Source organism: Sander vitreus, chromosome 3 (assembly GCF_031162955.1).
Source record: "Sander vitreus isolate 19-12246 chromosome 3, sanVit1, whole genome shotgun sequence".
NCBI lineage: Eukaryota > Metazoa > Chordata > Actinopteri > Perciformes > Percidae > Sander > Sander vitreus.
The window spans coordinates 30,851,730-30,879,472 of record NC_135857.1 but is presented as its reverse complement, the minus strand read 5'-3'; the positions used below and the strand labels follow the sequence as shown (position 1 = coordinate 30,879,472).

The following is a 27,743-nucleotide window of genomic DNA, read 5'->3' as shown; positions in this document are numbered from 1 at the left end:
CTGAATGCTGAACAAGATGACATGGTGAGCGGCATGTGAAGTCAAGTTTGGACCTGGAATATACTTTCCACTTAGGGCTTGGTATCTTTCAAATATATTCAATACTGGTACATATACCAATACCATGACTTCGATACAAGATCCTAAAAGATACTTTTTTCGATACCAATTTTTTAAAACAAAAAGTAACTGCAATATTACACATTACGGCACAAATCTTATTTGTTTTTCAGCTCCTACAACGTGAGTTTTTCCTGCCTGCCTCTGCAACATATAACGTTAGACAGCCAATCACAAACATTATTAGATCTTAGTAGAAGCATGTTGCATGCTTATTGGCTCACTAAGACTGATGAGATTTACCCCTTAGGTATCGGAATTGGATATTGAATGACGAGGTATCTTTCCATACTCAATACTTTAGAGGCAATTCGGACGGTGCCTAAAAAGTATTGAATTCGGTACCCAGCCCTATCACTACTGAGCTACAGCTGTCAACCGAGGTAGCTTTAGAGATTCTTTGAATAACTGATTGTAAAGCCCATTAGATGGGATAAAAATGAATATGGAAAGCATTTCTTACCGTATTATAGTGGCCAACATAGACAGAGTTGCCAAGACCAAACACAGCATATCTGAGGCCTTTGAGGTAGGTCTTCCCGTATCTGAAATCAGTGGATGCCTCCTCCAACCACTTGCAGAACCACTCAGCGTTCTCTGTGGGCTGTCCGTCAGTGTAGGTGGCCACAAGAAATACACAGACTGACTTGTTGGTGCACTGAATGGAGGCAAACACAGCAGCAGACACCAGGGAGATAGTGAAACTATGAAGTAAGAGCATTTCATTAAACATTTGTGAATGTAGGTTTCTGGATCTAAGACATTTTCTTGGATACTTAGAACAACAATATCAAAAAACACTTATTTTGGATAGGAGGAACAAAATGATGTAATAATTCATTTCTGACCACTACGGAGCAGAACGGAGACACACAAAAAAAAAAAACTTGAGTAAAAAACTTGCACAACTATGTAACAACTGTAAATCACAGCCAAACAAACGCAAATCTTGCAAAGCACTCGGGCACCATGAACAAGTTGCTCCATGAAAGACAACTTCTCAATTCACGTTTTCAGCAAGTTTGTTACTTTATTACTTATGGAAGCAATGTGACAAAAAATTACACACAATTTATTCCGCCGACTCATCAAGACTAGAAGATTCAAATTTCATGCGGAGGACAGCAAAAACAATCAATCTAGTAGATTAAATCTAAAGTAAGTACACATAGTCTCCTTGTGTAAATAAACAGAAAACTTCAGGAGTGAGTCTCTCGCCTAATGTCTAACAGAGTGAAGGATCAGCTGCATTTGGGGAGCGACTGGTGTCTGCGGTCATTTCTCCTGTATCCCATCACTGAAAACTGTATCACTTTCCTAGTGAATGTATAGCTACTGTATTTTTCTCTCCTGCTGTGTACCAGCCCACCAATCTCTCTTCATCTATCAATGCACTACACAGTGCCTGAGTCCACAAAATAAAAAGGGGAACACTGATTAAAACACATTTGTCCTCTGCTGACACAGCAGTGTAAAGAATCAAATCAAAAATGAAGGAAGAGCTGAGCATGAGAATTACAGAACTTGAGGCCTACTGTACTGTTCGTTGTTAAGCTTTCAATGAAGAAAAAAAAACAGTAATGATTTATTGAATTTTACTTTAATTTATTCTGGTCTAATAAAGCCTTGCCTGTAAGTAAGTACACGTCGCTGGGTCTTACATTTTAGAGATTTAATTAACACCCTAGTACATGAAGCATACTGCAACAATTCATTGAGGCATCAATTAGTCACTTAAATTATACAGTGTCAAAATGAAGGGTTATGGTGGAGCTTTGACATTGGCAGTGGTTTAGGTTCTTGTTCAAAGACACAATCTCTTGACATCCTCCAGTTGAGTTCCATATAGACTACAGTATATCCACGACGTTCCACTTTCGGGAATGCTCCAGTGTCGCCGGAAATTCCGCCAGATGTCCCTCTTTTCGGCCGGATGTTCGTCACCTTCCGCTTTCTTTGTGTTGGCATTCTAAACTCCGGTGGATTTCTCTCGCACGCCTAAAACTACTTTTGAACGTACACATGTTCCACCAAAATAAGTTCCTTCCTGAGGCTATTTTGCAGAGGCACCATCACCCAAGACGATTGTGATTGGTTTAAAGAAATGCCAATAAACCAGAGCACGTTTTTTCTCCCATCCCGGAATGCTGTGTGGATTAGTCAGACCCTCCTCCACAGCGCTGTGGAGGAAGGTCTGGCAAAGCGAGACTACGCGGCCATATGTCTCTACATACTGCAACTTTCGGTCCTTTCGCTAAACAAGGAAAAAGCATCTTCTCTCTGGACCTGGCTTACCTCATCAGAAAGTTGATCGTCTGGATCGTAGTCTTTGATGTTGATCACCTCTGCTGGTATACCCAAAGTCTTCACCTCCTCTGACAGCTCTTCTGCAAAACCCTGAATGAATGAAGAGTCTCAGTTGATGCTTATCAGACATCTCGGAATGCCACATTTATTATGTGTGAGCTGATGGTCTGTCTAGCATCGAACTAATCCATCATGCCTGGAATTTCATCTTTTGATGTGTAAAATAATGGTATGCAGGTTTGCACATGGTTAACCTCTACATGTTCAGATTTTGTTGGCACTGAATCAGAGACTGATTAAACTATGCGGTAAGTTTGGAGGACGCATTTAGTGGCGTTGTTGCACGTGCTGTGTTACTACCTTTTGTTTTTCTAATATTTTGTCTGCTCACATTTACAAGACATTAGTACTGGGGTAGAATAGCATGAACACTGATCTGTGTCATCATATTATAGCATCATCTTGTCTATGTGTTAACTTTAGCCAGTTTGTAATTTTCAGTAAACAGTATCTGTACCTTTGCAGTTCCAGTTTGTGAACCGTAGAAGATTTTAACTCTGGACACATGAACTGAGGTGTCTCTGTCAGGGCTGTCATTGCTCTTCACAACTTTGTAGACCCACGGGCCGACGTCTTTGGAGAAGCTTTTCTAAAACCATTAAGAGGAAGTCATTAAATGCAAAGACAAAACAAATGACTGGTGGTCTTTGCATGTGGAGATTCGTTTTTATGTAAGGACAGAGTACTATAAGCAGTGCCTAAACACTTCCACTGATACCAGCAGCCACTGACAAAACTGTTTTACACAAATCAGCACTTTGAAAAACAGAAAAATACAATAAGTCTACGAACATGCATAAGAAAAGGTGAGATATACGCAACAAGTGACAACTCACCTTCTTCAGTACCAACTTAAGTGAGAACCAGATCCCAAAGACTAGTGCAGCAGCTGAATACAAGTACAGTCTGTTTTGCCATATTGACATAAGATAGCTCTCACTGGGACTGTGGGCATTCTGTGAGACTGGAGGGAGAAACAAATTCAAGTTGAGTTTTCCGAAACTTGACATGAATAATAAAAGCTAGTTAAAGTAACGTTAGCTAACTTCACGTTCCAACGTACACAAATGCAACGCAACGCACGGCTGCTAATCCTAAAGGTGCAACAGGCGGAAAAACAACGGGATTAAATCAAACCATAGGTCACCTGCAGCACATAAAAGGCTGGCTAGCAGCGTATGCTAGCTAGCAATGTTACTAACAATAGCTAAAACATAAACGCCAAGTTAGTTTCCTTTTCAATTAAAATTATATTTAAATAAGCTCACCTTTAGTATCCAAAGTAGACACACGACTTATGCAAAGAACAATAATCACGAAGAAACTCAGCATCTTTGCAATTGGTGTATTAAAATACACAGTCCTCTGCAGCTGATGTTGTGTGCAACCATATTTTTTGACTGATGAGCATGCTGGGAAGTGTAGTTCTTTGTATTGTTTTTTTTTTCTCGAATTTTCGACCGAAATTTAAAGAAGAACTATCGATCCCTCGTCGCAAATCGCGTGCCAAATACGGGCTAGAACTTGTTTATTCTACCAATGTACCAGTTCCCGGAGTCACAGCGCGTATTTACTCTTCTCTGCCTAACTTTTTTGTTTTATTTTGAATTTCTTTACCGGAAGTTCTTCGATATGTCTGCAGCACGGATGCCTTTGCGTTATCCTGTCTATTTAGAAGATGTTGTTTTGAAAGAGTACCGGAATATGTATTTAGAATTGTGAGTATTTACAATAGACAGTATATAAACTCCGTAGACCGGCTTTGATAGTATTTAATAATGTACACTACATGTTGCTGTCAATCAACATACATACTCGTATCTATACTGCCCTCTTGTGGTCACAATACCGGAACTGCATTCGGTTATTATCAAGTCAGACACTATAAGATTATAATACTTCCGGTTAAAACTAAGTAAAATTTTTATTACAAATGAACTGAACTGCGTAGTCATGATTATAAATTCTCTCATCTCAACCATTAGCTGTACCAAGTGGACACAATAGTGTACTAAATATTTCATTAGTATGTCGTTTTATATTTTTATTGAATTTTATTATAATAAAAAAATAGAAAAAGTTTAAACATTAGTATAAAATAGTAATACATTTTTTATATTTAAAAAACGATGAATTAATTTACTTTCATAATGATCATAAATGACAAAAATATTGAAATCGACTGAAAAAAAAAAAAACGGGACCGGAACGGTTGTTTGAAGTCGATGTTTTACAGCGGACACTCCTTGGAAACGCACTCGGAGCGCATCTACTACTACGCAGTATTCTGACAGCATATTCTTGTTAACAGCAGCTTCGGGACAGAGCAGTCTGTCTTATTAAACATAAATATGTCTATATTTACGCCAACGAATCAAATACGGCTGACAAATGTGGCGGTGGTAAGGATGAAAAAAGGAGGGAAGCGATTTGAAATCGCCTGCTACAAGAATAAAGTTATGAACTGGAGAGCAGGAGCGTGAGTAACGTTTAAATGTCAACACCCACAATGTTTAAATGATTTGACGAGCTAGCTAACTAGCTAGTTACCAAAATATCTTGTATATTGGCAAAACTACAATGACAATTAGCTAAGCCTGAACTCTGCTGCCAGACAACAAGAAAGAGAGAAAACAAGAAAAAAAGAGCATATTAGCCCAGTTAAAAACCAGCAGTTAACCTCCAGTTTAGCTAACCTGCTGCACTGGCTCCCAGTGTCTTTCAGGATTGATTACTTACTTGTTAATAAGGCTCTTAATGGTTTGGGACCGATCTAACTAGCTAAGTCTTTGTCGTTGTTTTATTCTTCACGGCCTCTTAGATCTTCTGCTGTAATGCAAACGATCACACACATAAAAAAATAGCAACTCCCAACCCAAGAGATGCAAGCTCCGTGAACATTTATAATTTGTATCATTCATAAAACAATTGATAACGTATTCATTCAGCAAGGCTTTTAACTAAATTGTCACTCTTCGTTCGTTCGTTTTATTATCATAGTTTACATGTGTTATTGTTCCTATGCTTTCCTTTGTCTTATTCTTATCTTTGACGTATTCTATTGTTCTTACCTGTTCTTGATATTATTTGCTGCCTCTGTTGTTTGATGGCTTGATTTTATCACACAAGTGTCTGCACTTGTTTAATTTTGCACTTTGTTGTAAAGCACCCTGAGGTTCACTCTCTGTATGAAATATGCTATATAAATAAAGTTTATGATTATTATCTCATCTTAAGTCAAAAGACATTTGCTGTTTTGCTTATTAATACATGTCAGTTTAATGCCCCCCTGTTATCCGTCTCTAAATGTCCAAACAATGTGTTTTCTTCCAGAGAGAAAGACCTGGATGAGGTTTTGCAGACAAGCTCAGTCTTCGTTAATGTGTCCAAAGGTCAGGTGGCTAAGAAGGATGACTTGACCAAATGTTTTGGGACAGATGATCTGACAGAAATCTGTAAACAGGTAAACACCTCTTATTATTCTCACTGTATCTCAATCGTTAAAAGTCTGTGCAGTGTTCACGTTTCCTTTCTCTCCGACAGATCCTGGCCAAAGGAGAGCTCCAAGTGTCAGACAAGGAAAGGCAGTCTCAGCTGGAGACAATGTTCAGGGACATTGCGACTATTGTGGCAGAGAAGTGTGTCAACCCTGAGACCAAGAGGCCGTATACAGTCAATCTCATTGAGCAGGCGATGAAGGACATCCACTACTCTGTAAAGGCCAACAAGAGCACTAAACAGCAGGTGAGGAGACACATTTTGCTTTGTTTGCTTTGTCATGACTGTAGACAACACAAAGCTTCCCACATGTGAAACGTATGTGAGCTGCCGTCCCAGAAAGATTTATTTTATTATTATTTTATCTATTACTTTATGTATTATGTAGTCTTTTGAAAATGTGTGGTAATGTACTTACATTTTCAGACTGATTGAAATGTCTTCTGAAATGGTGCATTTATGGGTAATTGTGTAGACTGGAAAAATGACTTCCCAATCTGGAAGTTGGCTAATCACTGCTTCAACCACCACAAATACATTTTCAATCTGTTGGAGACACTGAAAGAATGAATCCACACTGACAGCTGTTCCCTGGACCCAGTGTCCATAAATACAACCAGGTGTATCTTTCCTGGAGTGTGATTTTTCTAGACAGGCAGCATTAAAGGTATTGGCTGTAACGGTATATCACCTTATAAACTCCACATCCTTTCCCAAATATGATGACTTGTAATTAATTAAATGTGACAGAATACCTGTCAAATAGACAACCACGAGGCATTCACAAGGACAGCTAAATATTATCTTCCTGCTTGACATCTGCCATCATACAAGCCGCCGATGCCGACAAGTTCAGGTGAAAACCGCCAGTGAATAAAGAAACTTGCCAATCCTGGACTCTCACCACCATCATTGGGGTCTAATTAGCCATAGTGTCATCCTGTTGTTTTCTTTTCATCTAGCACCACACTGAAGTGAACATGCTGTTGCAATTACCGTTGGCAATGATGCATTTAACACAACACTCTGGAGATTATTATTGTTGATGTGGTGAGGTCTTGGCAAAGGCGAAGCAGCCATCTTTACATTCTGTATGCAGGAGAAATGAAGCTGTAACAGTCTGTGTGGAACGATGAACCTTTTTGTGCAACCTTTGACAAACTCCTCTGTCCCGTTCCCAGGCTCTGGAAGTGATCCGGCAGCTGAAGGAGTCCATGGAGATCCAGAGAGCCCACATGAGGCTGCGCTTGGTGCTGCCAGCCAAGGAGGCCAAGAGGCTGAAGGAGAAGCTGAAGACTCTCCTGCAGGTTGTGGAGAGTGAAGACTTTGATGAGGAGCTAGAAATGGTGAATTATCCTAATATCCAGTGTGCCGATGGTGCACGCTTTTACTTTCTCTGTGTTCTGTTTTTATAAAATGTCCATTCTGTCTGTTTTAACTGATGCCTTTTTATTTCTCGCCTGTGCCTCCTTCGTGCTCCTCATCCTCAGGTGTGTCTGGTGGATCCCGGCTGCTTCAGGGAGATCGATGAGCTGATCCGCTGCGAGACCAAAGGCCGAGGTACTCTGGAGGTTCTCAGTCTGAAGGATGTGGAGGAGGGCGATGAGAAATTCTAGTAACCCAACCAGTCTGGACTCTGCACCTTATCCACACTAACACGCGTCACCGCGGCCCATAAAGTGCAAACTCATTAAAAAGATTAAAAGAGCCTATATTTTTTTTGAGGAGATCCATGCTAATTTCTACCATTCCTGTTTCTGAATCTCTCCTATGTTAACAGGATTTGTTTAACTGAAGAAAATGTTTTGCCAGATTTGCCTGCTGGTTGGAATGTATTTTGAAAATGTGTTTGAGCAAACTTGCAGGTCAGTAAATAGGTCTGGCCTGTGTTCACATATTTATTCAGTACCTCTGTATCATTAACAGAACGCTTCTATCAGACTCTGTGTGCCATGTATAGTCATGCTCAATATCCCAGTTTTATGGATAATTACTTTAACTCAATAACTTTTTTATTTTGTCATAATGAATGAGCTTGCTCTGCAGCAAATAAATATGTAACGAAATAGTTTCTTTTTTTTGTGTATACACAGTGATTTCCCTAATATACACAGTTCATTTGAAAACAAATCACAGGTTTGCAAAACGCCAAATTTGTTGCAGCTTTAAGGACAGAAAAGCATAACATCCAAACCAGTGACATTTATAGCACAACTATCTGTTGTACCCCTTATTAAAAAGTGTTGCCTAGCACAAGTATATAGATATTATCTTGAATATTGTACCAGAATGTATATTCAGTGTTCAAAAAATGCTACAATACAGTGTTTGTAAATATTGCTTTAAAAGGAGTAACTTTTTTTTATTTTATTTTTTTTACTAATTAAATGCAGAATGCACCTCAAGAGTTGTACATTGTTTTGTTGTAACACAGTAAGCTATGATTTTAAATATTTTTTAAAGGGTTTTTACTTGCAAAATTGTAATTAGAAAGATACAAAACAAGCTTCAGGAGCATGTGACTGCAGAAACACAGTCACAATCAAATGACTAAAAGAAATCGATTTGAGGAATTTGACTTAACTCTTTCTCATATTTTAACAGGAGTTTAGAGTGTAGAATCTGAAAATGTAGCTTCTCTGAGTTAAAAGGAAACCCAAATCATGTGTCATTTATGCAAAAATAGAGAAAGTGCAACAAGTGCAAAATTGATGTTATCCTGTCAAGTTTTATCTTTGACTTCCACTGTAAAATTAGACAGGATTTGTGTAGTGCACCCTCTTTCACAGTTTTTTATTTTATTTTGAAAAATGTAACATACTGATGTCCCATGATGTGCCCGCTTAAAATGGGTGTAGATCTGCAAACAGAAGTCTGAAAAGTCCATACTTTTACACCCTACTGTGAATCGTTTGTAAATGTAGCAACCTACTCAAAGGACATTGCCTGCTTCCTTTCCATCATGCATCCATCCACCTCTCCAAAATGAGTTAAACCACTCTAATGCACGACTTAGGTCAAATGACTCTCGTGAACTACGTAATATTTATGTTGTGAAATTTGTGTCCTTTTGCGCAGAATTCATCTCGGTTGTAAACATGTTTGCCACTGTCAACATCAAATCTTAAATGGCATTACCCTAATGTAGAGCAATGTATCTATAGAAAAAAGTATTTAGTTTTAAGACCAATATTAACTCTCACATTTAAGATATTACAATGAATTAAGAGTATCAGAGGGCTGTAGTGGTCTTGATATCAGTTTAGTATCAGTATATTAGTGTAATTTGACAGTGATATTGGAGGCGGGAAATGAGGATTGAATGTAAAACAATGCTATACAGACTAATACAGTGTGTTAGGTTAAGTGGAAATGGAAGAAACACAAATGCAAAACAAGATGCAAATTTAAAGTCCTACCTATCAACATCCCTACTAATAAAACTAATGGCATGACACATCGCTGTGCTTCTACTTGTGGTTAATGCTTAGTTAAGTCCGTGCATCATTACTCAACAGGTGCAGCCAGAATTCTACTCATTCACACTTTAAATATTACTTCACAGTCCCCTCAGATAGGCTCTGATCTGCGTCCATACTGGCTGTGCGTGAACGTAGTCCTGTTGATTTGGCTCAGTGGGTGAGTAGCCTCCTCAAGATTCGGGTGCCTGCTCTCTTCAGGCGGCTCCACCTGCCTTTCACTAGTGATGCATCTGGTGGTGAGAAACACCCCTCCAGCCACCATCAAAACAAAGGAGATCCATCCCAGATACAGCGCAGGTCCCCAGTCTCTTCTCAGCAGCACAGCACCCTCCAGTGGCTGACTGGTGTGATGGCACGTCCAGGCTGTGGGAATCAACAGCAGGATCCCAGACAAAACAAAGAGAGCACCAGAAAACACTTTGACCTGCCCCCGCATAGGGAACCACACCGCCCCTGCTGCTCCTATCACCGCAGCAAAAGCCCCGGCTCCGATGGCAGCCATGATGAGGGCTCTCCACGTCCGAAAACTTCCAGAAAGAGACATGAGAGACTGGTAGAAGGAGCAGTGCAAGCTGCCATCGTGGGCCAAATCCCAGTGATCCCATTCCAGCCACACCCCATCCCAGTAGGCAGGCAGAGTAGCCGTGGTGTTGTCCAGGGTGCCGCTCACCTTCCACAGGGCCAGGCAGCGTGTCAGAATGGCACAAAGCCACCCTGTGAGAGCCAGACCGAGGGCAGTGAGCTCCAACTGCCGTTCCATGACTCTGGCCTGCCTGCTCCTCCTCTTCACTGCTTGCCCAACTGCCTAACCAGAAACAGCTGGCAGCGGGGTGGGGTTGTGTTGTTTTTTTTAAACGTGTGTGTGCATGCGTGAGGAAGAGACCTTCTGTGTAGGTCTGTGTTTTGCATGTCTGTTCAGATAGAGGAAACCAGTTTCTCTGGTGTTCAGGAAAAGAAGGCATGGCCTGGCTACAGCTGGGTGGAGGAGGGAAATCCCTCAGTTTTCTTCTGCCATGGTTTCAAAACAGTCCCTTTCTCCCAGTTTCTGCAGAGAGGGAAGACAAAGCTTCCACTGTGGTCAGATTTTTCAGCCTCTGTGTCATGTTTCTGAGAGAGAACTTGGTTTAAAGAGCACAAGTTCTTACTGATAATGGGATTCTCTGTTGTTCTCACAGTAGCAATGGAGCCCCTGGGTGGAAGCACAACAACAATGACACCTAATTGTACGGTGGCCCTGAGAGGCCACTGCACTGCAACTTAAGAAAACACACGCAAATGTAATACTGTTCTCACTGCAGAACTCTGATTCAACTGGCACATGTTTACTCTAAGGTGTTTATTTTGAATTCTAAGATGCACTACGAATGAATGAATCACAAGCACACAAGCTTTGAGCATGGCACATGCTCTCTGTTTATATTTTCACTAAAAACGGTGACTTAAACATGATTAATGTCATTTTTCTACTGGTTAAAAATGCACGCACATTAAGCTACATGGGTACAAATCAATTCTCTGGCTTTCTTTGTGAAATGAATTGGCAACAGTCATTGTTCATAAGACCAGGGAAATCCATATTGTGGTTCATTTTGACAGATTGCAGCTATTTCAAAAGATGTCAGATAATTATAGCTGTACCAGACATACAGTGAAATATATTACCACCTCTATGGAGATCTAATAATTCAACCGCATGTTTAATGACAACCACAATGATTGGCAAATGGTTGGTATGTATACCACTGTGGACATCATTTTATAAAAGAAACCTGTATGGATAATGAGCAAATCTAGTGTCAAATTACAACATGTTCATATATTTAAACATGCTATGTTTTTTAATATCTATGGTCTATATCCATCAGCCCTATATATATCGTTCAGCCCTCAGCCCTCACGTCACACATAGTTCTTGATGGCATAGCTGCTGTGTGTGGGTGTCCTGGCCAGTGTGTACCCACTGGAAGGGAACCTGGCCCTCTGCGGTGGGCAGCTTGTGCACAGAATGGCTCCCCCACAGAACAGCAGCCCAGATGTCACAAAGCCGATATATATGGCCGCTCCGAGCTCCCTCTTCAGCACCTCAGGGACGCGTGGGTTGTGGAAGTCGTTGATGATGGAGTTGGCCGTCCAGGAAACAGCAACGATGGTGGTGAGCGCTGCCAGGCAGAAGATGGCCCCTGAGCTCACCACCACCCGAGCTTTGATCCTCGGGTGGCTCAGGCAGTTGGTGCAGCGGGCTCCCAGGAGGAAGATGAGGAATCCCAAACATCCCAGCACCAGGCTGATGCAGATGAGGCCGCGGGCCGCCTGGAGGTCTGGCGACAGATCCAGCAGGGCATCATAGAGCTTACACTGCAGCTGACCTGTGTACTCACTGACACAGGTCATCCAAAGACCTTCCCAGAACACCTGCATAACCACCAGATGGGTGCCGATAAAGGCTGTCACCTTCCACATGGGCAGAGCGCAGATCAGGATGGTCCCGGCGACGCCTATCATGGACAGGCTGATGCCCAGCTCCTGCACAGCCATGGGACACTGTGCAGATTCTCTCACACCCTGGGAAACACAGAGAGTGGACAGGAACAAAACCATTTAGTTTTTTATTCAGAATAGACACATTATATCTCTTTTATTACATCCTGACATGTTGCTGATGGAATTAAGGCATCAGTTAAGACGGCAGTATCACAGTATTTTGCTTTGTGACAGTCATTGACATACAATTGAAATGTGTTCTTCTGTATCAGGTCAACATAATGTTCATGTATGACTTTTCATTTTGACCTAATAAGGAATTATGTAAACTAAAGAAATATAAGATATATATATAAAAAAGATATAGACAGACAAGACACAGGATAAAAAGTGTCATTGTGCAGATAAACTGTGGGTTAACTCTTTACTTGAAGGTATCTATATAAATGTGACATGACACTGTCATGAACGTGTCATAAACATTATAAACAAATCATAAATGTTTATGACATAATGCTTCTGTCAGTAAGTGTCATTCAGATATGTCATAACAAGTTATGGTTAGGGTAAGAGTTAGGGTTAGGTTTCATGTGTCATGACAGTATCATGTCACTCTTACGTAGATACCTTCAAGTAAAGTGTTACCAAACTGTGTTCACTGATCAGATGTGATAGCAGCAACCGCAGAGATGTTTTTCCTGTAAAGCTGAAGTTGTTCCAGTCTCTGATGTCATTAGATATAAATGTAGGGATTTTCTCGCCGTGGAGGAAAATGGCCACCAGGTTGCAGTATGTCACAAAAGACCAACACGATGACAAGGAATCAGCTCATTTATTGCTGATGACTGGAAGTGACAAACTCAGGTGAAGAATCTGGGTTTTATTTGAAGAGATGTATCCCAAAATTCAATGTTTGTAATTTGAAGAAGAGTAAAAAATTACAACATGTAATTGAAGTTTAGTGTCATCTTTACACCATCACTTACAAATAGTTGTCTTTTTAAGGTTAAAATCCAGTGTTTTTGAAGAGACAGTGTCCAATCAACTTCTGTTTGGTGTTCTCTTTTCATTTGCAAGGGTATTATCACAGGATTTATTTTTCACAGATCTTTTAGATTTACTATGCTTTAGATTTTTTTTTAAATATATGTTATTTTGTCAAAATGTTGTAAAGGAACAGTTAATGTCTGACAACAGGAACAGCATCCTTTACTAACAGCTTTATAAGCTTAATTTGTGCATGTATTGTACGTTTCCATTTTCTTTTGAATGATGAATCTTATAAATGTCTTATTAGGGTTATTATTAGCATCTTCTTTAATCCAACCATATTCCCTTCATTGTGGGTTGTCTGTGTGCCTCCTTTAGAAATCTCAAATGTACGTCTTGCTTGGTGTAAAAGATCGGACCGAATCCTCTCTGCTATTTCCTCCATGTTTGTTTAGGAGGAACTTCACCGGGGGGGTCTCATCCTCTTCGCTGGGACAGGTGGCACACAGAAGCGCTCCTCCAAAGACCAGCAGTCTCCCGGCCACCCACCCGATGTAAAGAGAGGCCCCGAGCTCTCTTTTCTGGGCGTCTATTAGCAAAGGGTTGTAGAAGTCCGTTATGACCAAGGTGGCAGTCCATGAAACAGGGATAAGGCAGAGGATTCCACTGATGATCAGGAACACACCTGCTGTCACTGAAACCCTCGCCTTTGCTCTCTCCTCTGGAATAAAGTTGGTGCATGCAAGATATGTCACTTCCCTTGAAGTCACTGGTTTGAAGAATCAGTGTAGACCTTATTGATTTTCATCAACATTTATCTATATTGCCTTATGCTCAAAATACAGAAAGTCACTGTGGAGAACAATGTTAAAATAACCTACTGAGAAAGCAGAATTACTGTACTTAGTGGAAAAATTTGGCATTTCAGACACACCCTGAGACATGTGACCCTCCCGCTTTCTGATCTGCAGCCTGTAACATGAGAAAACAACACTCCTGTCAGGTTGGTGAGAGTTTTGTGAACAAACAACAAAAAACATCTTACAAATCCTTTTAAACCCAAAGATTTGCTTTTGATTACTTTTTTTTTTTTTAAAGCCAGCCCTCGTATTTATGCAGCAATCCTTGATTCTGATGGATGAAACTTTTGAAAGCAGGTCTTGCTCTACTAAACAGGATTTTAAGTCCCTGAGTCACCATGTTTGTTTTCTAGTTAGTGATCTTTGCTGATTACCTGACAAACAGGTTCTCTCGGTGTTCGGTTTAAATTACCACAGGCAAGGCAAGGCAGCTTTATTTGTATAGCACATTTCAGTAACAGGGTAATTAAAAGTGCTTTGCATGAAACATTAAAGAGCAGTTAAAAATGATTAAAAGATTAAAAACAGATAAAATAAGAGAATAAAATTTACAGTGAAATGAACAATTATTTAAAGAAAGGCAACATCAAAAAGAAAGGTCTTCAGCCTTGATTTAAAAGAACTGAGAGGTGGGGCGGACCTACAGTTTTCAGAAATCTCAAATGTACGTCTTGCTTGGTGTAAAAGATCGGACCGAATCCTCTCTGCTATTTCCTCCATGTTTGTTTAGGAGGAACTTCACCGGGGGGGTCTCATCCTCTTCGCTGGGACAGGTGGCACACAGAAGTGCTCCTCCAAAGACCAGCAGTCCCCCGGCCACCCACCCGATGTAAAGAGAGGCCCCGAGCTCTCTTTTCTGGGCGTCTATTAGCAAAGGGTTGTAGAAGTCCGTTATGACCAAGGTGGCAGTCCATGAAACAGGGATAAGGCAGAGGATTCCACTGATGATCAGGAACACACCTGCTGCCACTGAAACCCTCGCCTTTGCTCTCTCCTCTGGAATAAAGTTGGTGCACTTTCCACCAGCGAAAGCGATGAGGATCCCTGCACTGCCTGTGACTATGGAAACCACCATCAGAGCCTGTGCCGCCCGCACGTCAGCGCTCAGATCCAGCATGGAATCGTAATCATCACACTGCATCTGGCCCGTACTTTCGACAATACAGGTCATCCAGATGCCCTCCCATATGACCTGGGCTGTCACTATGTTGCTGCCAATGAAGGCAGTGACCCGCCACATGTGTGTGAAACAGGCAACGAGCACCCCTGTCAAGCCCAAAAGGGCCATGGCGAATCCCGCCATCTGCATCCCCATGACAGCCATCGTCTCCTCTCTCCGAATGTCTCTGAGAGAATATTAGGAGCTGATCAGGTCTTTATGTTCATCTGAAGCAGAATAAGAATGGGCAGTGTGAAAGCCAAGCCATTGGAAGTCCCGCCAAAGAATAGGCCTACCAGCCATGTAGGATTCTTTGTATGTAGGCACAATAAAGGTTAGGGTTTCACGTATTCTTCTGGATGGAGACACGGATAGTGTTACAAAAGGTTTTGTTTCTATTCTCAAAAAGGAAAGGGATATACGCACCAACTTGAAAATGTTGGCAGTTTGGATGCGGAACAAAGGGAGAGTTTAAGAAACAGCACATACAGTATCGGTGACAGAATCAGCAAAAAGGGGGATTGAATCCATCCTGCCATTCGCTACAGTGTCAAGGCAAACAATGATTTGTCTTTATATGTACATACATGTATCTATGTGTGCACACTAATGAGTGTTTGAGGTTAATTTACAATAAATCATCGTACATACGGTAGTTTCGGAGGAAACACCTCATTATTGGGGACAACAGTGAAAGAAACAGAAAGTTTACAGTAGGCCTATCTACATGCGTACAGCTGAAGAAATCAGCTCAATGTCTGGAGATTTTGAGATTGTTATAGCTGTTGTTGTCTGCTGACTGTTGTGACGATAGAAGCAAGGTATTGATTATAAAATATAACATAAAGGTTAGGGTTCATGTGTCTTGACAGTGCCATGTCACTCTTATGTAGCTCAGCGCAAATTCTTTCAGGAAGACGTAACACTTAATCACTGCTCTCTTCCTAAATCAAATCAGCTGTTTAGGGGCATTCACCTTTCAGTCAAACCCATCAGAATTGGCCATGAATGTCAAAGGCCAATCAAAGCTCTACAACCCTGTTTTAAATCTGTTTCTCTCCCTGCTGCTGTCAGTTGTCATTTCAGGCAAAGCGTGCAACCCTCCACCTCCCCTTCCACCTCCAGTCTTTGTCACCCACGGCTCCCTGGGTCTTCCTCCTGCAGGACGCCCCTTCGACTCCTTCGGTCTGGTCTTCGGGGCTCCTTCGCCGCCACCGCCAGTGTCTAGACTCCATCGGGGGATTGTCTTGGCTCCCCTACCTCGTTATAAATTATTTTATAACGATGGAGTCTAATCTCCAAAGACTTTGTACATTTTATTATGCTCATTATGTACAATAAACCTTTGCATATCTGCAAACAAGTCTCTCCTGATTGAAATGTAGATACCTTCAAGTAAAGTGTTACCAAACTGTGTTCACTGATCAGATGTGATAGCAGCAACCGCAGAGATGTTTTTCCTGTAAAGCTGAAGTTGTTCCAGTCTCTGATGTCATTAGATATAAATGTAGGGATTTTCTCGCCGTGGAGGAAAATGGCCACCAGGTTGCAGTATGTCACAAAAGACCAACACGATGACAAGGAATCAGCTCATTTATTGCTGATGACTGGAAGCGACAAACTCAGGTGAAGAATCTGGGTTTTATTTGAAGAGATGTATCCCAAAATTCAATGTTTGTAATTTGAAGAAGAGTAAAAAATTACAACATGTAATTGAAGTTTAGTGTCATCTTTACACCATCACTTACAAATAGTTGTCTTTTTAAGGTTAAAATCCAGTGTTTTTGAAGAGACAGTGTCCAATCAACTTCTGTTTGGTGTTCTCTTTTCATTTTCAAGGGTATTATCACAGGATTTATTTTTCACAGATCTTTTAGATTTACTATGCTTTAGATTTTTTTTTAAATATATGTTATTTTGTCAAAATATTGTAAAGGAACAGTTAATGTCTGACAACAGGAACAGCATCCTTTACTAACAGCTTTATAAGCTTAATTTGTGCATGTATTGTACGTTTCCATTTTCTTTTGAATAATGAATCTTATAAATGTCTTATTAGGGTCTAATCTTTGTATCGTATGTTTTATGTAATAGCAGTGAGTTGTTCAAATCCAAGCTAGACTGAACCAAACTACTGCAAATATCAATGTAATATTAATACATGAGAGGTCTCGTCATGCAAGATATGTCACTTCCCTTGAAGTCACTGGTTTGAAGAATCAGTGTAGACCTTATTGATTTTCATCAACATTTATCTTTATTGCCTAGTTATGCTCAAAATACAGAAGGTCACTGTGGAGAACAATGTTAAAGTAAACTACTGAGAAAGCAGAATTACTGTATTTAGTGGAAAAATTTGGCATTTCAGACACACCCTGAGACATGTGACCCTCCTGCTTTCTGATCTGCAGCCTGTAACATGCGAAAACAACACTCCTGTCAGGTTGGTGAGAGTTTTGTGAACGAACAACAAAAAACATCTTACAAATCCTTTTAAACCCAAAGATTTGCTTTTAATTATTTTTTTTTTTTTTTAAAGCCAGCCCTCGTATTTATGCAGCAATCCTTGATTCTGATGGATGAAACTTTTGAAAGCAGGTCTTGCTCTACTAAACAGGATTTTAAGTCCCTGAGTCACCATGTTTGTTTTCTAGTTAGTGATCTTTGCTGATTACCTGACAAACAGGTTCTCTCGGTGTTCGGTTTAAATTACCACAGGCGGCATTTATTAAATGTATATGACAAGCAGAGCAGCCCGGCCCAATCAGGGGCCCGTGTGACTGGAAGATATTGATTGACAGCCGGGGCCTCCTATCGCATTTGGCCACTGACCAAGCGGGAGTGAGAACGGGTCAAATTCATTTCCTTGTTTCAGAGAGCGTTCTCTTCACGTGTGTGACTCGAACATCTCACATTTACCAACAAAACGTACAACGAAAGACCGTGCAGAACATTTCAGACCGTCCTGCCAACCTGTAAACATTTTAACATCAATGTACGCTGTAACGTTTTTTCACTCTAAAGTCACTGAAAGCTGCTGCTGTTTACACCCTGTCTGATCTCTGCAGCGGGCGGTGCTGCTGAGTTCCCCCACGACTGCACACACACACACACACACACACACACACACACACACACACACACACACACACACACACACACACACACACACACACACACACACACACACACACACACACACACACACACACACACACACACACACACACACACACACACACGGTGGATGCAGGAAAAGCCGGAGATGAGACGTACAGGATGGCCTAAATTGAGGACAGCTACAGTCGTTATTGTAAGTGCAATGCTAAGTTAAAGTCCAATAAGTACTTTATTAAACCGTATGAATGTGTGTCCCAGGCCAGGTTTGGAAATTAACTAACAATGTAAAGATCAACAAGCCACTGACACATATGTTCATATTTGATTCATTCAATAAATTATTACTTTTTGTCTTAAATCCACCAGCCATTTTCACACTATACCAACATTTGCAGCATCCTGAGCCTTTTTGGTAAGGTTACTAGGAAATCTCAGCCCAGAGTAATTCATTAATAATAATAATTATTATTCTCCCCAAAACACGTTTCCTTAAAGAACTATACAAAAAGTTTTTTTGCAACTTTCACTGTCTTCTGCAACTTCATTGCAACAAACATACAAAAGACATCGCAACTTTTATCGAAACAATCTAAAATAAAGGCCACGAAATCCTGGAGGGACTGTCCTTGTGTGTTTTTTCATGCGTTATGGTGCGCATTCACCAGTGTTTTTTGTTGTTGTTGTTGGTGCGCATAGGCTACTCCTGATTTTGTCAGTCATCTCATCTCTTATATGCTGTGTCTCTATGATCCTATCCTGTCCTATTGATGGTAGCCTACTCGTGGACATTGCGCCGTCATCACGTGCTGTAGTAGGGGGGCCCGCCTTAATAATCCTGCTTAGGGGCCCGGTGTTGGCTCGTTACGCCACTGATGACAAGAAGCATGAGAGAAACAACACTTAGAGCAGAAGGTCATTTATTGTGAACAAATATAATCACAAGTATAATAAAGGCGCACACAGTGCAGTTACAAAAAATATTTTTTCAACTGAAACCAAACACTTTCCCAAACATGTAAAACAGTTTCTATCATTTAAACTGCCACATTGTAAATCTTCATTTCCAAAGAGTAACGTCAATATTCAAAGCAATCTCCGACAGAAAGCATCTTCAATCATCCAACGTGTGATTCTCTTACTGTATGAGGACAAAGTGCATATTCCCTTCATTGTGGGTTGTCTGTGTGCCTCCTTTAGAAATCTCAAATGTACGTCTTGCTTGGTGTAAAAGATCGGACCGAATCCTCTCTGCTATTTCCTCCATGTTTGTTTAGGAGGAACTTCACCGTCTCGTTCTCATCCTCTTCGCTGGGACAGGTGGCACACAGAAGCGCTCCTCCAAAGACCAGCAGTCCCCGGCCACCCACCCGATGTAAAGAGAGGCCCCGAGCTCTCTTTTCTGGGCGTCTATTAGCAAAGGGTTGTAGAAGTCCGTTATGACCAAGGTGGCAGTCCGTGAAACAGGGATAAGGCAGAGGATTCCACTGATGATCAGGAACACACCTGCTGCCACTGAAACCCTCGCCTTTGCTCTCTACTCTGGAATAAAGTTGGTGCACTTTCCACCAGCGAAAGCGATGAGGATCCCTGCGATGCCTGTGACTATGGAAACCACCACCAGAACCTGTGCCGCCCGCAGATCAGCGCTCAGATCCAGCATGGAATCATACGCATCACACTGCATCTGGCCCGTATTTTTCGACCACACAGGTCATCCAGATGCCCTCCCATATGACCTGGGCTGTCACTATGTTGCTGCCAATGAAGGCAGTGACCCGCCACGTGGGTGTGCCGCAGACAATGATCACCCCTATGGTACCATGCCATGGTACATCCCGCCATCTGCATCCCCATGACAACCATCGTCTCCTCTCTCCGAGTGTCTCTGAGAGAATATTAGGAGCTGATCAGGTCTTTATGTTCATCTGAAGCAGAATAAGAATGAAGAATGGGCAAGCTTCCAATGGCCAAGCCATGGCCAAGCCATTGGAAGCCCTGCTAAAGAATACCAGCAATGCAGGATTTTTTTTGTATGTAGAGACAATAAAGTTTCGGTGTCTTCACAAGGAAGGGATGCACCAACTTGAAAATGTTGGCAGCTGGGATGCGGAACAAAGGGAGAGTTTAAGAAACAGCACATACAGTATCGGTGACAGAATCAGCAAAAAGGGGGGATTGAATCCATCCTGCCATTCGCTACAGTGTCAAGGCAAACAATGATTTGTCTTTATATGTACATACATGTATCTATGTGTGCACACTAATGAGTGTTTGAGGTTAATTTACAATAAATCATTGTACATACGGTAGTTTTGGAGGAAACACCTCATTATTGGGGACAACAGTGAAAGAAACAGAAAGTTTACAGTAGGCCTATCTACACGCGTACAGCTGAAGAAATCAGCTCAATGTCTGGACATTTTGAGATTGTTATAGCTGTTGTTGTCTGCTGACTGTTGTGACCACAGAAGCAAGGTGTTGACTATAAACTATAACATAAAGGTGACTATAAACTAGACTATAAGCATAAACTGTCTGTAATAGTATCTATTGACATATGTGAAAACACCTTTACATGGAGGATTAAGATGTGTTTGAGATTTTGATTTTAATTTAGCTTTATTTAATTGTGAATTTTATAATCAACTTGAATTCTTTTAGTTTTAGTTCGATTTTTTATAACCTAGAAACACCATGCCACCATGTCATTGTATTGTATTTTCGTTGTATTGTTAAGCACCTTGTATTGCAATTTTGCACGAAAGGCGCTATATAAATAGTTTGATTGATTAATATTGTCTGAATTTTTCTTGTAACTATATGTTCTTTTTTTAATTAGCAAAAAGCTGAACATAAAGTGTTATAGGTCAAACAATATGACCAAGTATAATATCCAACAACAAGGTTGATTTTATATATGAAAGTAGAAAAATACTTTTTAGCTTTTAGTGATTAATTTACTGAAACCCATTTTTTAATCACTGCTGTTCCATTCCACTCTGACATAAGTGAGTTTGACATTTTATCATCAATGCGTAACAGGTTCATGTAGTTTCTCTCTCTAATTCCAGATGGCAACTTAGTAATGTGAAACCAGGTCAAATGTAGCAACACAACAGGGTGTGCTCACACCAGTCAAACACCTTGTGATGATGTGCTGACATTATGCTTGTAATGAGATGTCTTCGGAACATAATAGAAATTTCCTAGATGTCCCACAATGACATGTACACACATCTTCCAAATTAGCTGACAAAATACTCTGCTTGTTACTGCTTTTTTGAAACAACACAAGTGTTTTAGGATTTGCAGCCATAATCGGCAAAATGACAACATGTGTCCGTTCCTTCCACAGCCGTTGCAAATCACTGCTGACATTTTTTTTTAGTTGTATGATGTCAGGGGTTGATTCTGTTTAGGCATGATGTAGTTAGATATGGGGAAAAAAGTATGGTTAAATAACTACTGTGTTGACTTCATGGCAACAATAATAACCACTTGGATAAGGTTCGGGAATGACCATGGTCATGATTTAAAGAAACCAACGTTGACTTTTGGTTGGAAACAAGAAATGAACAGCGTTGTCCCGTGTTAAAGTCACCTGACTTATAATTACTACAGACACTAGAGGGGTCTGTCACTTGAACATGTACATACTGTAGATATCGATTTGGGGCATTTCTGTCATTTTCCTCGGGAGGACAGTCTCATTTGGACATTTTACAATATACATTTTCTGTATAACTTTAATTTAAAATTGAATAATGACTATGAGGTTGACATACTGACTTCAGTTTTAATGGACTTTTAGAGACTTTTACTACAGTACAATGTTTGAGGTCTGTTTTCATTTTTCAGTGGCAAAAAAATCCTAATTACAGTACAATATACTGTACAACACGTTAGTGACATTGATAGGGATACAACTGCTGATCTCCTCCAAATCTGGATGTAAACCCCCTAAAAGTAAAGGATAAGGCTCCTTTATGACCTTTCTTATATCCTGTATTTGTTTTAATTATTGTAAAATGAATTATTTATTTTTACAAGTATTGTATGTGTATCAAAAGCCTGATATTTTGTATATCCCTGTGCCATATTAGTAAGTTTAGTTTGTTATCCTTTTTGTGTTAAGACACACCAATGAGCCACACCACTACACTGAGTAACATGGTCCTTCACTACGGTGAACATGGGCACAGTAGATCACTTGTTGTCAATCCAACATACACTGTCCTGCTGCTTTAAAGGGTAATTTGTTTTCAACCTGGACCTTATTTCTCTATATTTTTATGTGTAAGTGAATGATGGGAACTACAGTCTTTGAAATTGGTTCAGTATTAAGCGAGAATGCTGTGACCAGCAGTCACAGACCGGGCTGCAATGTAATCCTATGGGGCAAATGTGCATAATGGTCTGACAACATTCTGACAACACCTCTTTAGGACCTTTTTGTTAAACCCAAATCAGCTCTGAGGTCGCTAGCGCTAAACCCACCAGACTAAAAAAACAATCATTTTAGCGTGTAGCCAACATATTTTCACATGTAAATCGATTAACTATGTATTTATTTCAACCAAAACTAGAGTTGTGACTGTGGGTAAAGTGGAAAGACGACCCAAAACTGCTTTTCATAGCTTAATTTTTTTTCTGTCAACTTTGAATGAAGTGTATTTTACGATGCTAAAATTACTTTTTATTTATATGAAGTCTGGTGGCTTTAGCGAACGCAATTTTGAGAATGTTTTTGTTTAAAAAAAAGATCTTAGTCTTTAACAGAAAGGTCGACCTCCTTAGAAATCCTTTCCATAATGTTGTCAGATGCACAGATATTAATCTGAGCCTGTCAGTGACTTAACAAGCACTTTTGTGAACGTAAATAGAAGGTTCACAGTTGCCCTATAACTTACATTGTAGCTTGTTACGCTGGCTGCTGACAGCAGTATTGCTAAATACTGGTGACAGACACACATCAGTAGAAACCCATGCGCTTGGGCCTGAGTGCCAGTTACTGAGTAGGGAAGTAAGAAAGTATTGAGTAAAGGTGGTGGCTTTGGGCTTTTCATGGGATTTGTTGACAATAATGCCAGCCTTATCCTTTAAAACTTAAAGTCATTCCTCAAACCTCATAGATGTTGAATTTGAAGATTGCTTAAATGCTGGTGTTTTATGGGTAAGGCTCTTGATACGTGTTTGAACACTAACATTCTACGAAAAAGGGTTAACCGCCACTCAACACTGTAAAACTGATTGAACTGGTTGAACTAGTTTAATGTCTGCATGAAGATTTCAAGCACACCACTGAATGTTTTGCTTTTTTTACTTTATTTTTATTCCCAGTAAAATCATATTATCCATTCAATTGTTTAAATACACTTCAATTCTACAAAATTCAAGTGTATTTCCTGTTTAATAAAGAGACAGCATGCGCTACTGGTTTATGCTTCTAAAAAATAAATGATGTCAGTCAGAAACTTGCACCTCAGTTTCCTTTCTGACAGCCAGCATGAAAAGCTGGGTCATCATCACTACGTTACGCAACCATGCTGATAAGATTAAGTTAAAAGATTTGATCTATTTTATTCTAGTAAGGCATTAATTTCAATTTCTCTGGACCGTGAACCTTAAAACCTGTTAAAACTTGTTAATGTAAACAGCAAAAACATATCAAAAACTAAAAAATAGGCACACAAAAGAATCTAATTTATGTAAATGTTTAATTAAAAATCAGTGATTTCAGTAAATACAAACAGTCTTTTGATGTTGTATTGAACCAAGATATTGGTCAAATATTTTATACTGTAAATTCACAATATATCAAGAGTGCTGTACAGGTTTCATTACATCATACCCCTATTTGACCATTAACATCCTTCTTGCACAGCTTAGATTTACATTCAGAGAAATATTAGGTTTGATACAAGCTTTATATACGTAGAATAGCTCTCATTCAATCCAGTCATCGTGCCATTGGAAGATTTTCTTGTCAGTACAGTAGTTTCACACTACATCTTTTGTAATGTTTTCTCGTTCCTCAAGAAACTTGCCTCCACCAAAGAAATCTGAATTTATCAGAAAACCAGTTATGTGTGTCACTAAAAGAAAAGTGACTTGTGATGCAATCATAACCTCACAACGAAGGAGGGTAACTCATGAAAAGTAAAATAATAAGTCTTTCTTAGGAGAGAGGATGGGATTCTCAGACATAGGCCCGGCTGGTTGCTTCGGACCTGGCACCAGAGTACTTGACTGGATACTCTGGGCTGTTTTTGGCTGGGCAGGAGCTGCAGAGGAGGCCACCACCCAAGATGAGAAGCCCAGCTGTGCCCCAGCCGATGTAGAGTGAAGCCCCCAACTCTCTCCTCTGGGCTTCGATTAAGGTGGGGTTGTAGAAATTCTGGATAATGGTGTTGGCAGACCAGCAGACGGGGATGAGCATAAGAACACCGGAAACAATGAAGATGATTCCCGACGCAATGGCCACCTTGACTTTGGAATTTTCATCCTCCACAAAGTTGGTGCACTTGCCTCCCATAACCCCCAAGAGGATTCCAAAGACAGAAGCGATGATGGCGATGACCACAAGAGCTCTGGCAGCCTGAAGGTCCTGCGGTAGAGCCAGCAGAGAATCATAGATCTTGCACTGCATCTGGCCTGTACTCTGCGTCACACAGTTCATCCACAAGCCTTCCCAGATGACCTGCGCTGTCACAATGTTGGCTCCAATGAAGGCTGTAACCTTCCACATGGGCAGGATACACACGATGATGGTCCCCAGAGAGCCAATGATGCTCAAGGCAAAGCCCAGCATCTGTCGTCCCATTGACACCATGATGAGATCTTGTTTGAAGCACTTGAACAGGAGCAGAAGAGTCGAAGTTTGAAGGAGCAGGTCAGCACAGCTCGGGTTGTAAAGTTGAATACAGACTGTTGTACATTTCCTGTGGTTATAAGGATGTCTTTCATGAAGGTGGAGTCAGAACCTCCTTCCCTCTGACCTGAAACCGGTGCACTGGCCCAACCAGATTCTTCACATTATCTGTATGCGGACAGGGGGTAGTTTCGACGAGATGACATCAGCCTTAAATGTCTCTATGTAAATGAAGCCCGTAAAAAAGGCAATTGAAAAAATAGCCTGCCAGTGGCCATCCTTTTGTTTGTTCCACGTTACCTGAAGATTAGGTCCAGTCATTTGTTTCAGGTTTAAAAAAAAAAATACCAACATGGGTGGAGTATCACCGGATGTCAGATGTTAACGGAAGGAGCGTCCATTTATGGTTTTACTAATTACTTCTCATCACCATATATTATAGGCCTATACTATTCAAGGAATGGATTGTTTTGTATTTCAATCAGAATGACAGTCCTCACTGAGATTAGATCACAAGAAAAAAATAATTCTTTTGTATTGTCTTTATTTAACAGGGGTTTCATGTCTCTGTATTTCAGATTACAGTGAAATAACACCGCAATTAAAATAAATTAAGATTGTTTTATAAAAAAACCTTTGTTATTATTCTTATAGGTTTATAGAGGACAATTTATATGGATTTGTTTTTCATTTCTGCCTCTCACTCACCCAGACACAGACACACAGTGCCTCGACCGTGTAAAATGTCAGAGATTTTTCATAGCATTGCATAAAATAGCAACGATATGTTGTGATAATGACTGCACAAACAGATTAGTGAATACAAACAAACATTTTATTGAAAAATAGTTGCATTTACAGAAAAACACATCACAAATCATCACTATTTACAAAATCTGCTCTGTATTACAAGATAATAAATATATAGACAGTGGCATCAGTATGAGAAGCAATGCAACTTTTCGTGCACAAAGCCATGTTGACATATTTCTCTTATATCAAGACTTCATAAACTTCTTAAATGTCTCCTTTGGAGCACAAAATCAATCCAAAAGAGAAAACATTTTATGAAAGATTTCTAATAATCAAAAGGTCACAGTGATAGTTTGAGTGAATTCATTTTAAATCCCAACAATGTATTGGAATACATACCATCCTTAGAAATACAATGTTTATTTTGGTACAATTGTACTGTCTAATGACATAAGTTCATAAAGCCGACCTGGCAAAAAAAAATCTTTGTCTTCTGTCCTTTTCATTTTTAGAGGTATTGTCTAGCAGTGTATGTAGGTGGTACTGCATACGGTTTGTTAGGTACGTATGTACCAGTGCCTGGGTATGGTTGGCTGGATGGGGGAGCATACACAGGAGCATATGTTGCCGGGTTTGGCCCTGGGCCAGCGTAAGGGTACATAGGTGCTGGTGGATAGCCTGGGTACCCATACATGGGTTTTTGCGGAGGGCAGGATGTGGTTAGGATGATCCCACCGATCAGAAGAATCACAGCAGAGCCCCAGCCGATGTAGATGGAGGCTCCAAGTTCCCTCTTCTGTGTCTCAATGGTCAAGGGGTTCTGAAAGTCTGTGATGGTGACGGCTGCAGACCAGGAGGCGGGGATCAGGACCAGGATGGCAGAAATAATGAGGAGACAGCCACCTATGATCACCACATTTGCCTTTGATGATTCGTTCTTAAGGCAGCTGGTGCACCTGACTCCAATGAAGGTAATCATGAAGCCGATAAAGCCGAAGAGGATTGAGATGACGACCAGGGCTTGGGCGGCTTGCAGATCCCGGGTCAAGGTCAAAACAGAGTTTTGAAGCTTGCACTGCATCTGCCCAGTGCTCTGCATCACACAGTTCATCCACAGGCCGTCCCACACGATTTGGGCTGTCGTGATGTTAGCTCCAATGTAGGAGGTCACTCTCCACATGGGGATCCCACAGGTCACTGCCAGCCCAATGAGGCCTATGAAGCTTATGACCTGACCGGCCACTTCCTTGCCAATCCTTCCCATGGTAAAGAGATTTTGTCTGCGGCAGGAGAGAAGAGCGTTTCAGCATACAGACCGGGTCCTCTTTCGGAGTGACACAGCTCACTTGTTGTTTGTCAGAGAATGTACAGGAGGAGGGATGTTTCATCGTCAGGCGAGTTATTCTGGCCAAACAAGATTCCTCTTCCTAGAGCTAGAGGAGTGGCACCCATTTTTAAACAACGTCTTGTTTTTGTTCTTGGAAAACACACTTTAATGTGCAGATTTTCCTGCAGATTGGACGGGGTTATTAGATGGAATTACAGCCACCCAGGGACTTCAAAAGTCCTGAAACCAGCTCAGCTCAGACTGTGAAAGATAGCAAATGATCAAATCACCTCTAGTTGTTTCCACAAGCAGCATCTTTGCTGTGTTCATTTAAAACCAGAGTGGGGGTGGGGCATCTTAAGACAAATTGCTAATGAGATCTCTTATGAAACTCATGTTATTATTATATTTAAGTCTAAAGAGACTTAGCAAGTGTCTATTGTTCATAATAGAAGACATAGAGACTTCTACACTGTTTTGGAGAAAAAGAAAGGTTTTCCAAGATGGAATTTTTTTGACACTAGTGGTTTAGTCAAATAAGGTTAAATGTGTTTAGATATCCTGTTGAGTGACTGAACTTAAGCTGTCAACCACAGTAAACACTGGGTTAGTTAAATATTAAAAGATATAGATACGACACAAGACCCAGAATTATAATTGAATAGACTCCACCATGCTTGTATCACAAGCATGATGGAGTCTTGATGTTGAATGT

At 40.6% G+C, this 27,743-nt stretch overlaps 7 protein-coding genes and 1 pseudogene across 7 annotated transcripts in view; 1 reads left to right on the top strand and 7 right to left on the bottom strand.

The window, feature by feature from the left end:
* Positions 1-4,011, bottom strand: part of tyw1 (tRNA-yW synthesizing protein 1 homolog (S. cerevisiae)) — a 70,176-nt gene extending 66,165 nt beyond the window's left edge. The window contains exons 1-5 of the mRNA XM_078246958.1: positions 3,756-4,011; positions 3,324-3,451; positions 2,945-3,076; positions 2,416-2,517; positions 584-778 (exon numbers count right to left, since the gene is read on the bottom strand). Coding sequence (XP_078103084.1) covers positions 584-778; positions 2,416-2,517; positions 2,945-3,076; positions 3,324-3,451; positions 3,756-3,819 — 621 coding nt within the window. The 5' untranslated portion in view covers positions 3,820-4,011. The remainder of the gene's footprint in view (positions 1-583; positions 779-2,415; positions 2,518-2,944; positions 3,077-3,323; positions 3,452-3,755) is intronic.
* A 716-nt stretch (positions 4,012-4,727) lies between these two features.
* Positions 4,728-8,390, top strand: sbds (SBDS ribosome maturation factor). The gene is made up of 5 exons (XM_078246953.1): positions 4,728-4,966; positions 5,821-5,950; positions 6,031-6,231; positions 7,167-7,331; positions 7,476-8,390. The coding sequence occupies exons 1-5, from the start codon at positions 4,839-4,841 to the stop codon at positions 7,599-7,601; spliced, it is 750 nt and encodes a 249-aa protein (XP_078103079.1). The 5' UTR covers positions 4,728-4,838; the 3' UTR covers positions 7,602-8,390.
* A 373-nt stretch (positions 8,391-8,763) lies between these two features.
* LOC144515819 (claudin-4-like) lies at positions 8,764-10,321 on the bottom strand. The gene has a single exon (XM_078246956.1). It carries the CDS (start codon positions 10,225-10,227, stop codon positions 9,556-9,558), a length of 672 nt encoding a protein of 223 aa, XP_078103082.1. The 5' UTR covers positions 10,228-10,321; the 3' UTR covers positions 8,764-9,555.
* Positions 10,322-10,475: 154 nt separating this feature from the next.
* Positions 10,476-13,319, bottom strand: cldnj (claudin j). The gene is made up of 2 exons (XM_078246954.1): positions 12,935-13,319; positions 10,476-12,029 (listed from the first exon to the last, which is right to left on the bottom strand). The coding sequence occupies exons 1-2, from the start codon at positions 13,016-13,018 to the stop codon at positions 11,367-11,369; spliced, it is 747 nt and encodes a 248-aa protein (XP_078103080.1). The 5' UTR covers positions 13,019-13,319; the 3' UTR covers positions 10,476-11,366.
* Positions 13,320-13,616: 297 nt separating this feature from the next.
* On the bottom strand, positions 13,617-15,201 carry LOC144515820 (claudin-4-like). Its single transcript, XM_078246957.1, has one exon. It carries the CDS (start codon positions 15,120-15,122, stop codon positions 14,457-14,459), a length of 666 nt encoding a protein of 221 aa, XP_078103083.1. The 5' UTR covers positions 15,123-15,201; the 3' UTR covers positions 13,617-14,456.
* A 3,975-nt stretch (positions 15,202-19,176) lies between these two features.
* Positions 19,177-20,100, bottom strand: LOC144515814 (claudin-like protein ZF-A89; annotated as a pseudogene).
* A 3,675-nt stretch (positions 20,101-23,775) lies between these two features.
* Positions 23,776-25,016, bottom strand: LOC144515816 (claudin-4-like). The gene has a single exon (XM_078246952.1). The coding sequence runs from the start codon at positions 24,907-24,909 to the stop codon at positions 24,277-24,279; it is 633 nt and encodes a 210-aa protein (XP_078103078.1). The 5' UTR covers positions 24,910-25,016; the 3' UTR covers positions 23,776-24,276.
* Positions 25,017-25,765: 749 nt separating this feature from the next.
* On the bottom strand, positions 25,766-27,062 carry cldnf (claudin f). The gene has a single exon (XM_078246951.1). The coding sequence runs from the start codon at positions 26,963-26,965 to the stop codon at positions 26,210-26,212; it is 756 nt and encodes a 251-aa protein (XP_078103077.1). The 5' UTR covers positions 26,966-27,062; the 3' UTR covers positions 25,766-26,209.
* Between the last annotated feature and the right edge of the window lie 681 nt (positions 27,063-27,743).